General features: G+C 42.4%; 1 protein-coding gene across 1 annotated transcript; it reads left to right on the forward strand.

The window, feature by feature from the left end:
* Nucleotides 1–341: 341 nt before the first annotated feature.
* Nucleotides 342–10,679, forward strand: LOC139465024 (orexin/Hypocretin receptor type 1-like). The gene is made up of 2 exons (XM_071246738.1): nt 342–424; nt 9,293–10,679. Exon 2 carries the CDS (start codon nt 9,304–9,306, stop codon nt 10,606–10,608), a length of 1,305 nt encoding a protein of 434 aa, XP_071102839.1. The 5' UTR covers nt 342–424; nt 9,293–9,303; the 3' UTR covers nt 10,609–10,679.
* The last annotated feature ends 1,929 nt before the right edge of the window (nt 10,680–12,608 follow it).

Genomic DNA, 12,608 nt, shown 5'->3' on the forward strand with positions numbered 1-12,608 from the left:
CCATATCGCTGCTGGCGTGTTTCAACAAAGTGTTACACGTCTTGAACGTGCATTGTGGGTTTTCACTCACTCACTCACTCACTCACTCACTCACTCACTCTGCACTGCCCCCCCCCCCCCCCCCCCCCCCCCCCGCGAAGAATGATCACCAATGTATTAGCCTGACTCAAAGGTTACACAGCTTTGAGTCACAGCACTCCACACGAATGGTCCGGAAGCTGGTTCATCTGATAGCGCCGACCAACACCACTCACAATGAGGATGCGCAGACCATTGTCTTGCAGTCAACGCTATACAACTCTTGACCCGGAAACCCTTGGTATGGACCACGTGAACTGACACTGTTTACTGAAAGAGCAATCCCTACGCTTATCTACAGCGGTATTGTTGAAGCGGAGGGAGGATTTGTTTGTTTGTAACGAGGGTAAGTGTAGGATTTACACAACATTATGAATGATTATAGAATTCTTGATTATATAATAAGTTTTCTTATCACTCTCTGACCTATTTCCAATCCTAGTTTTATTTAATTTGTGTTTGTATAAGTGTACATGTTCAGTTCACATTGACATACATGTGTTAATATAATTAATAGCTGTTCATACACATGGCATCATGCAGGTATATAATTTTATATAATATCTAATTTATTCCAATGTATAAAATAATACATTGAAATTATAGCCATGTATACGTGCGTGGAAAGTATGATGAAACTTACTTTTCAGGATTTGATGTTAACAATTTGTTCGACATTTTCATTTATGTTATATTCAACCTAACAAATCCACATACAATAGAGTGAGTGAGTGAGTATGGTTTTACCAATATTTAGCAATATTCCAGCAATATCACGTCGAGCTTCACATATGATACCCATGTCGGGAATCGAACCCGGGTCTTCGGCGTGACCAAGTCAGCGAGCCTGACCCTCCGATCCCGTTAGTCGCCTCTAACGACAAGCATAGTCGCCTTTTACGGCAAGCAAACGGGAAAGCGCACTGTCGTTTGTCAAGTGTGTGTATGTGCTAGAGGTAACGCTCTAGTTTGTTTGTTTGTTTGTTGTTTAACGCCGCACTCAGCAATATTCCAGCTATATGACGGCTGTCTGTAAATAATCGAGTCTGGACCAGACAATCCATTGATTTGACAACATGAGCATCGATCCACGCAATTGGGATCGATGACATGCATCAACCAGGTCAGCGAGCCAGCCTGACCCTCCGATCCCGTTAGTCGCCTCTTACGACAAGCATAGTCGCCTTTTACGGCAAGCATGGGTTGCTGAAGACCTATTCTACCCCGTATCTTCTTATCTTTAATCAGTGTCAGTGTACATGCATTTGTTTTAAATCATTTAAAAAAAAGAATTTAAAAAGTTGAAAGAAATCTGATTAATCACTCATAACCATCATATACACACGCGCAACATCATGTTATGATTCTTGAAGATAATAATTAGTACGTACTAATGCCGGTCTGATAGTGCTATCCCACTGAGATACCAGCTGCTGTTTTGCAATGAATGCCAAGCGCTTGGAAACGACGAGTACCGCCTTTTAAAGTCTTCTTTTGGTCTGACGCGTCCGGGGATCGAACCACCACTGTCCGGGCATACACTCTATCCAGCAGACCAGGGAGGTGGCCTTCGGAAACAAGACATTGGACCAAGCAGTTCCCCACCAGCCTGTTAGTCTATACCAGGCCATTTCGGCGTTTTGTTTCAATCTTGCGTGTCTCATGAGACCACACTCATAAATAATCCCTCAATATGGCGGTGGCCTGGAAATAATGGAGTCTGAGTTAAAAAAGGAAACCGTTATGATATTTTGAGCAATACAAATACCTGTATTCACCTGTACCTTGAGCTCCCTATCCTTTCAGTCCCCCCGTACAAGTATAGGCTGAAGGAGGGAGGGGGGGTCATTTTCTCAGTTAAAAAAAAATATTGCTGATTTTATCATCACTGCATTTGTACAAAGAGTAGAACATGACCACGAACGATGTCGTCCCGGTGGGGTATACGCCACTCAAACTGCCATTTATACTCATGTGTTTCCCATGAGTTGTGATGCCACCCCATACCATTACACGTCCACCCCCCAACTAACGACACTGAGCAACGCACGCATCGCTAAAGTATTATCCTAGACGCCTTTGCACGACCATCAGAGATGTCCAGCTCCGACACAGCGGTCTGTGAACAGTATTGTTTCCCAGTCTTGTCTTCTGAACCTCAGATGTTGTCTACAGCAAGCTGGGTGTGTCAGATGGAGACGTGGAAACAAAACTGGGCGTTCCACTAGACGTCGGGGCCGGATGTTGAGCTCTCTCAACTGGTTGCGTACGATTTTGCCATAAATTGGTCTCAACCCAGGAATTATTATTAATGTGGCAGTATCAGCCGAACATGATTGTCTTGTTGACGTTACGTCACACGTGGACGTGGCAAGTCATGAGATAATGATGTGTTTCGATGAACATTACATGCCTGGAAAACTTTTTGTTTTGCGCCATTCCTGTTTACAGCATACCCACAGTATTTTTTATGAGTACCTGAGAGCTAAACATTAATTGTCTGTTGTTCACATTAAGAATTTACAGGTGTACGAGTATCATGCTCCTAACAAACACGCGACACATCCAAATTGTGCACCTTGTGTTAACATGTACGTTCAAACTGTGAACAACGACCTTAAATCGAGATCTTCATGAATAGGTATTTATATTTAATTTCTGAATATAGGTATTTTTATTGAACTTTATATAAACCACAGTTGCTTTTGCCCGTTAGTATATGTTCAAACCATTCATTGGAATATTTGGGACATTTTCGAACTGAATAGACCCTTGAAGATCCGGGGTATAGAATAGGTCTTCAGTAACCCATACTTGCCGTACAGGGCGACTCTGCTTGTCGTAAGAGGCGACTAACAGGATCGGGTGGTCAGGCTTGCTGTCTTGGTTGATGCATGTCATCGTATCCCAAGTGCGTGGATCGATGCGCAAGATATCACTGGATTGTCTGGTACAGACTCGATTATTTACAGACCGCCGTCATATAGCTGGAATATTGTTGAGTGCGGCGTTAATCAACAAACAATACAAAAAATCGAGCTGTATAAACAAATTTCATCAAAGTGGTTAACGTCCACGACCTGCATTACGTTGCATTTTCCTCCCACAACAACGTCGCGCCGTGATTAACTGACATGAAGTTCGCAACGATGTTAAAACCAACTCGCTCGCTCACTGTGTGTGTATGTCGTTTGTCAAGTGTGTGTAATTAATGACTTTAAGAATGTTTGAATTATATTATTGTACATTTCACGGTAGTGGCGAACAGTATAATAGATCAGCTACACGGATATGGACTCATGAAGGGCCGGGGTAGAATAGGTCTTCAGCAACCCATGCTTGCCATAAAGGCGACTATGCTTGTCGTAAGAGGCTACTAACCGCGTTCAGGTGGACAGGCTCGCTGACTTGGTTGATACATGTCATCGATCTCAATTGCGTGGATCGATGCTCATGATATCAATCACTGGATTGTCTTGTCCGAGTCGATTATTTACAGACCGCCGTCATATAGCTGGACTATTGCTTTATATGGCGTTTAACAACAAACAAATACAAGCATTGCCCTTCACACACACACACACACACACACACACACACACACACACAAACACAAACACACATACGGTGCGATAGCTTCCAGTGGTAAGGTTTAACAGGGCCCTCCAAGTTTCCAGTTTAACGAGCCATACGTGGTGACGCGGTAATGTCCAGTCAGTAATCGCCGACATGGCGCGGCGTCCGGTGTCCTGTATGCTTTCTTTTGGCCGGCGGTCTGTTTGTAAACATATAATAAATCAATCGATGGGCACGCCAGAAACCTATGATTGTGGGTTCGAATCCCGGTTCGCCCCGATTCTGTTTCTGGGTTTGTCAGCACCATACCCGTGCTCGTGGGTTTCACCGAAGTGGTAAAAGTCTGAGACCTGCATCACTTGGGGCTATCCTTCCACATTTAGCTGACACGCCGCGATATAACTGGAATATTGTTAAAAGCGGCGTTAAACCCAACTCACTCACTCACTCAGTTCAACGATGACCATTTCACAATGTCATGATTACATTGCTTGATTCGTCACCAATGTCATGTGTTTACTTGTACACATATACAACGCTGATACCAACACTTTATTGACAGGAGATGGGACCTATCATATTAAGCAACGGGAAAGCGCACTGTCGTTTGTCAAGTGTGTGTATGTGCCAGAGGTAACGCTCTAGTTTGTTTGTTTGTTGTTTAACGCCGCACTCAGCAATATTCCAGCTATATGGCGGCGGTCTGTAAATAATCGAGTCTGGACCAGACAATCCAGTGATTTGACAACATGAGCATCGATCCATGCATCAACCATGTCAGCGAGCCTGACCACCCGATCCCGTTAGTTGCCTCTTCTGACAAGCATAGTCACCTTTTACGGCAAGCATGGATTGCTAAAGACCAATTCTACCCCGACCCGCTAAAGGCGCATTTACTGCGTATCCCGGTTTATATTATGACGTCAGATGTTGCATGTAAATATTGGACGATGAGTAAATCCGATGGTTTCCCTTTCCTGAAAAGTGCATATACTTAAAAGGAATCTAACAAATTTAACAATAATCTAAAATGAAAGTGCATGAAAATTTCGGGAAAGTGCATGTTTCATGTTTAGGAAGAGATACCCCTGAGTGGAAATGGTGCATCGATGTGTATAAATGTCAGCGCGTAAAGGATATCCTTGTTAGTATTTCTGTCATATAAAAAAAACAACCACATGTAAGTGGACAGAAACAGAATAGAAAGTTGAAGAACCTATACTGACGAGTCACTGTGAAACGACACCTGGTACTCTGGTATTACAGTAGTTCTTAGTGACGTCCGTCAGGTGGAGCCACGTTACTTGTGTACTAAAACATTGGTTCCCATCTGGCATCTATATATGTGGCATCTTTATATATCTGGCATCTATATATGTGGCATCTTTATATATCTGGCATCTATTTATATCTGTCATTTGTATATATCTGCCATCTGTATATATCTGTCATCTTTATATATCTGTCATCTGTATATATCTGTCATCTTTATATATCTGTCATCTGTATATATCTGTCATCTTTATATATATCTGCCATCTGTATATATCTGTCATCTGTATATATCTGTCATCTGTATATATCTGTCACCTGTATATATCTGTCATCTGTATATATCTGTCATCTTTATATATCTGTCATCTGTATATATCTGTCATCTGTATATATCTGCCCTCTTTATATATCTGTCATCTGTATATATCTGTCATCTTTATATATATATATCTGTCATCTGTATATATCTGCCATCTGTATATATCTGTCATCTGTATATATCTGTCATCTTTATATATATCTGCCTTCTGTATATATCTGTCATCTTTATATATCTGTCATCTGTATATATCTGCCATCTTTATATAGCTGCCATCTGTATATATCTGTCATCTGTATATATCTGCCATCTTTATATATATATATCTGCCATCTGTATATATCTGCCATCTGTATATATATATATATATATATATATATATATATATATATATATATCTGCCATCTGTATATATCTGCCATCTGTATATATCTTTCATCTGTATATATCTGTCATCTCTATATACCTGTCATCTGTATATATCTGTCATCTGTATATATCTGTCATCTGTATATATCTGCCATCTGTATATATCTGTCATCTGTATATATCTGTCATCTTTATATAGCTGCCATCTTTATATATCTGTCATCTTTATATATCTGTCATCTGTATATATCTGCCATTTTTATATATCTGTCATCTTTATATATCTGGCATCTTTACATATCTCCCATCTTTATATATATCTGGCATCTTTATACATCTGCCATCTTTATACATCTGTCATCTTTATATAACTGTCATATTCATATTCATATGAATGAATGAATGAATGAATGGTTTATTTACACACATACATTACTATCGAGTTTATCCATCAGAGATCAGGAGAATAAATCCGTCATCTACATCTATATATATTTCTATTTATTCAACAAACCTTCAATATCATAAAACAGGACGACGGCATTGTTTCTAAAGGATACTGGATGTCATCTAACCATTGATAAACAACACGTGTATACTCAGAAACTACCCAAACACTGAGACCATCACTTTACTAACGGGGACTTATTACTCATGACGTGAAGCATCGGAAATATCCGCTGTCGTTCGGGAGGGAGGTAACGTTAAAGGGGAAGTGTACACGCAAAAATCACTTTCTTTCTTTTTCTAAACAAAACGCAATTTTAGAATTAGTTAGTATCTGTGTTTGAAAATATACACTCATTTTTTTTCACAGTGAAAGTAGGAAGCTCACAATAGTGTGAAAGTGATATGCCGTTATGAGGCCTTCGTTTTACGAGCGAAATAGGCCTGAGTTATCCCCCTTAGATTATGACGTAATTGGTGCCAATTCAACTGGGTCCCTGTCTATTCTCAACGCAAAAGATATCAAGGACCAGTTTGCGGTAAAACAACATGGTCTACGACACACTGCGGCGCAGTGGTGACTCAGCATAACACAATTCTGGCTGGCATCTGAGATGCTAGAATCACAAAACTGTACCTACACCACGTGAAGCGGCTCTAACAAAGCATGATGACGTCATAATGTTTATCAATTGGCACCAATGACGTCATATTGCAAGGGACATAAGCCATGGTGTTTTTGTTATGGAAATAGAACACTTGGTAAATGTGAAAAATATAAATCGTTTTAGTGCAAAAAATATGTTAATTAAATATGATGTTTTTATATTTTTGTCTATGACACTTCTATGTTAACACTTTTAATGTGGAAAAAGTACAAGAACAAAAGGTTCATTTCCGTGTGAACTTGCCCTTTAATAGCGCAGTTACTGCGCCTCTGGTTACTCATAAAACAGGCCATGAATATACACATCGGACGTCGAGGTGGGTCCAAAGCGTTGATCTCTAACATATCCAGATTCCCTGTAGTCTAACATCAACGTCCGTCATGTTCAAAAATAGCTTTCTAGTGAAGGGGGAAATAATACTGTAAGAGTCCACAAAAATGTTCATAGAAGAAACAGATTCGCGAAATTCACTGTACTGTGACATCGGGTGTTCGCGAAATAGGTGTGCATGTCGGTGTCGGTGTCGTTGTCGGTGTAGCTACGTTACTTTGTTTCTTTTACACCCGGTGTCATCACATGTAACTTAACTTTGACACCCGAGTTTAGTCCTTATCGAGTGAGTAGTGAGTGAGTGAGTACGGTTTCACGCCGCTTTTAGCAATATTCCAGCAATATCACGGCGGAGACCAGAAATGGGCTTCACACATTGTACCCATGTCGGGAATCGAACCCGGGTCTTCGGCGTGACGAGCTAACACTTTAACCACTAGGCTACCCGACCGCCCCTTAGTCCTTATCGATGCAACCCTGTCTGTTTCCTGTGGCAGTCATCTAGAATACAACTCTAGGGTATTTCAGTACTGGGACAGAGTTTCCATGTAACTTACACACTTACACCAAGAACGTATATGTTAATACCTTTTCACTCTTGACATGTCTTTATTTTGTAATAACAACTTCTCTACAAAATAACTTTAAACAGAAAGGAATAACATTTATTACCCATTTTGTTTATCAGCTGTAGAATTGCGTAAGTTACCTTGCCAAACAAGTCAATCCTTCTTTTCTCCTTTGATATATGTAACAAGTTACTTTACATATAAATTATAATGAGAAGGTGGTCTCTAAAAGCAATAGAATATATATACTCATAAGTTAAATTGTCAGTGAATAAAACTACACGTGGACAACATGAAACTTACGCAATTCAATTACAGGTGGTGAACAAAATGTCCCGTTTTCTTTGTACATTGTAAACATTTTTTGCGCAAATTTCACAGTTAGATAAATGCATATCTAAGCTTGGCCAGAACAGCTTTAATTCTATAGACTTATATTTTGGGATGCCATTGTCATAGTTTACGTTTGTGGCCCAGTATTCAAATAATGCACAATTACATTGGGAAGGAGTGTGTGGAAAGTCCCCGCTAATTACATTCCACGCCTCTGGGGATATGTTCATACAGGAAACAGGATCTAAGTGAGTGAGTGAGTTGGGTTTAACGCCGCTTTTAACAGTATTCCAGTCATATCGCGGCGTGTCAGCTTAATGTGGGAGGAAAGCCCGAAGTGATGCAGGTTTTAGACGTTTACCACTTCGGTGAAACCCACGAGCACGGGTATGGTGCTGACAAACCTAGAAACATAATTGGGGTGAACCGGGTTTCTGGCGTGCCCAAGGGACGCAACTCTGCACAGCGAATCGCGACGCCTTAGACGACTGGGCCACCCGTGCCCCCGAGACAGGATCTAAACCTCATTCAACAGTAACGTTTCGTTAGATAGCTTGTAATACTCTTTAAACATTCACTATACATCGCATCACGCCGAAGGCCCGGGTTCGATTCCCCACATGGGTACAATGTGTGAAGCCCATGTCTGGTGTCTCACGCCGTCCCCACTTTACTAAAATACTGCTAAAAGCGGTGTTAAGCTCACTCTCTCACTCACTTCTAATGGCTACTACAAATAGCTTCACCCCACTGTCTGAGGATGTTGTAAATTGTGTAAGAGCGGTTAGTCCAACGCATACAGGTGAGCGTTATATGTCTTGTATGACAAGGGGAGATTTCTAGTTATGGAAACCGGACTACCCGAAATGTCATCGTTCTTGGGTGATTGGGAATCTGAAACGGCAATGGTACCGGAAGAAGGCTAAAAATCACATCCCCGCAGTTAGAAAAAGCCGACAGGACAAAATCGCGGTACATAAAAAAACAAATTGTTAGCAAGGTCAAAGAGCTGTCCCCTGTGACCTTGACCTGACGTTTAGGACAATGACAGAACCCTTGTCATTTCCGCACTTCCGGACCGGAGACTATACAACATTCATCGCAGCGAGTAGATTTTCTGCGTAGTATAATATACATACGTATATGCACACTATACGTATCAGTACTGCGTTTAATTATTACAGACGTAGATTGAAAGTATAGATTAGAGTTCCAGCTCATTCAGTGCCTTAAGCGTGCCATGTGTTATGAAACAGCCATCATCTTACGCTAATATTTATGTTTATAACTTACCAGAAATCTTATAGATATGTATTTTGTTTTTACAGCTAGGATCGTCATGGAACTGACTCCAGTTATGCAAGACAATTCAACAATATGGCATCCGAGTTCCACACTTATGCCTATAGACAATATATCCGTGTCAATTACCAGTACAGGTGTTCCATATCCAAACATCGACAAATCAGAGTATCTCGACGGTCTAAGCAATGCGGAGGCAACAAGGCTACTTCCGGTTATGGTGTATCTTGGGATACTGATGATCGTTGGCCTGGTGGGTAACTGTCTGGTCTTATACGTCCACTTCCGAAAGTTCAACCCCAGTACGACTAGGACGTACGTCGTGTCGCTGGCGTTCTTTGACCTCCTTAGCTGCCTCATCTCAGTGCCCGGGGAAATTGTAGACTTGAGGTTTTCCTTCACGTTTGAAGCGGTGGCTCTGTGTAAAGCAGAGCGATTCTGTACCACATTCACCTCTCTGGCATCCGGCTTCACGTTGATGGCGGTGGCTGTCGACCGCTTCAGGCGTATCTGTCATCCTTTGAAACAACAGCTGCAGACAAGTGGGGCCCGGAAGGTCGTACTCGGGGCCTGTCTCCTCTCAGTTCTCTTCTCTTGGCCCGTTATCGCCATCTACGGCAAGAGGTCCGTGGACACGGAGTATCGCCTCATCAAAGGGATTGAGTGTTCGACAGACGATGAGTACCGAGTTACAAAGTATCCGGCAATATACACAGGATCCCTGTCCCTGATATTCATCATATCCTTTGTTACCATGATAGTTGTCTACACCTTCATAGGGAGGAGGGTGTTCCAGCAGAAGAAATTCAGAAAGGTGTCCACGAGCAAAAGTCTTCAGCGGTCTCGGAGTCTGTCTGGCAGCGACAAGATGCCAGCTTCATCAACATCACCGAGGCCTGCACCGGAAATGGACAGACCCTCCTATGACGAAGGCCCGTCGGAGTATTCCACAGCTTCCATAGATCCCCATGTGAAGGATTTCAGTCTCACCCGGAAGCCCTCTTTCATGAAGCGTCTCCAAAAAGGGGCCCAGGACTCTAGGAGCAGGAAGACGACATTCATGTTGTTCCTCATCACCATGGTGTTCGTGTTGAGTTTCCTCCCCCACCTTGTCCTGAAAGGAGTCCAGGCGGCCAAGAGATCCTTCCCGGGGGACGCGAGCACTGCGGCCCTCATCTTCTACAACATCTTCGTGAGGTCCTACTTCCTCAACAGCATCTCCAACGCCTTCATCTACGGGTTCTGTAGTCCACGCTTTAGAAAAGAATCTAAAGCTCTCCTTCAGGCTTTAATGTGTCATAAGAGATGCGCGTCGCTGTCCATCTCGAAAACCAAGGTGTGAGTGGTTTGTTACCAGGTGCGGAAACGGATGGTGGATGTGGGAGACTGAGATGGTTTGAGAACGGATGGACAACAGGATGCGGGAGGCGTTAGAACTGATGTATAGCGTGGTCATATGTGAGATAATGTATATCAGAAACACCGGATATATAAAAAAAACAATTTGCAGGTTTATGTTGCAGGTGTAAGGACTGATATTCAGGTGTGCATGACAGGTGTTACAACACGTGTACAGGCACCTAGGTTTGCGTGACAGGTGTTAGATCACATATACAGGTGTGTCAAGCCATGTGATAAGAACAGATATGCCGGTTACGTGGCAAATGTTAGAACATATATGCCGATGTGCATGACGCCTGTTGCAACAAAAATTCAGGTTTGCTTAATATTTGCTAAAACAGATACTAGTGTACAGGTGTGCTTGACAGGTTTTAGAACAGATATTCAGGTGTGCGTCACACGTGTTAGAACAGATATTCAGGTGTGCGTGGCAGGTTGTAGAACAGATATTCAGGTGTGCGTCACAGATGTTAGAACAGATATTCAGGTGTGCGTGGCAGGTTTTAGAACAGATATACAGTGCGCGTGGCAGGTGATAGAATAAATATATGCAGGTGTGCGTGACAGGTACGTTCGGTTCACGTGGACAGTCAGAAATGGCATCGGCAGACACCATGATGGTTATTCTGTGAATACAGTTATCATTATTTTTTCGTTTTGAACAATGGCTTAACGCTAACGCTGGCACTGCCTTGCGACCATAATTCATGCAACCCGGGAGGCTGCTGACGTGAAAAGTAGATGACGCATGATGGCCCTTGAGTTACAGACCATCATGCGTCAGTGGACAGTGTGTGGACAGTGGACTGATAAAATCATACGGCAGTGGACAGTGTGTGGACAGTGGACTGATAAAATCGTGCGGCGGTGGACAGTGTATGGGCCTGTGACTGATAAAATCATGGGGCATCGGAGAGTTTGTGGACAGTGGACTGATAAAATAGTAGGGCAGTGTACAGTGTGTGGAAAGTGTACTGATAAAATCATGGGGCAGTGGACAGTGGACTGATAAAATCATAGGGAAGTGTACAGTGTGTGGAAAGTGGACTGATAAAATCATGGGGCAGTGGACAGTGGACTGATAAAATCATAGGGAAGTGTACAGTGTGTGGAAAGTGGACTGATAAAATCATGCGTCAGTAGACAGTATGTGGACTGATAAAATCATGCGTCAGTGTATAGTGTGTGGACGGTGGACTAATAAAATCATGCGGCAGCGGACAGTGTATGGACAGTGGACTGATAAAATCGTGTGGCAGTGGACAGTGGACTGATAAAATCATGTGTCAGTAGACAGTGTGTGGATAGTGGACTGATAAAATCATGCCTCAGTAGACAGTATGTGGACTGATAAAATCATGCGTCAGTGGGCAGTGTGTGGACATTGGACTGATAAAATCATGCGTCAGTGGGCAGTGTATGGACAGTGTTCTGAATAACATCCATCGTACTCTGTGTGTGATTCACCAATACGTATCATTGTACTTTACTCATTGTGGGGCGACCTTGACCTGCAAAGGCTTGAGTCCACGACGTAGATGTGCTTCAGCTGTGACTCACTGAATACATAACATCTACACTGATGGGAGGAAGGGCGGAATTGGACACGCGTATGAAGACATCGTTTAAAAAACACGCAAACGCGTCTCCTCTTTAAGATATATCCAGTTTGTTGTCTGAGATGGCTAGCCGTACAGTTTCCTTTTATTTCAGGGCAGGTAGCATTTCCGACGACGTCGTTGTCGTTGTTGACACAGGTACTACAGAATTGTTGTCATGTTGAATTAAAAAAAAACATCTTTGTTAAAACATGGTGCGTCGTTCTGATGTCGTAAGTGGGAGATGCAGGGGTACTCAGGGATACTCGGAATGTGAAGTGAATTATACCACACCACACCACACCACGTGTGTCACTGTAGAACAACTAGCGATTGAATGTTG

The sequence above is a fragment of the Haliotis cracherodii genome, unplaced genomic scaffold (genome assembly GCF_022045235.1).
Source record: "Haliotis cracherodii isolate W230 unplaced genomic scaffold, xgHalCrac1.p SCAF_1, whole genome shotgun sequence".
In the NCBI taxonomy this organism is placed as follows: domain Eukaryota; kingdom Metazoa; phylum Mollusca; class Gastropoda; order Lepetellida; family Haliotidae; genus Haliotis; species Haliotis cracherodii.

What these genes read in the sequence shown, in the direction of transcription:
- LOC139465024 (XM_071246738.1), top strand. Translation starts at nt 9,304, where the DNA reads ATGGAACTGACTCCAGTTATGCAAGACAATTCAACAATATGGCATCCG.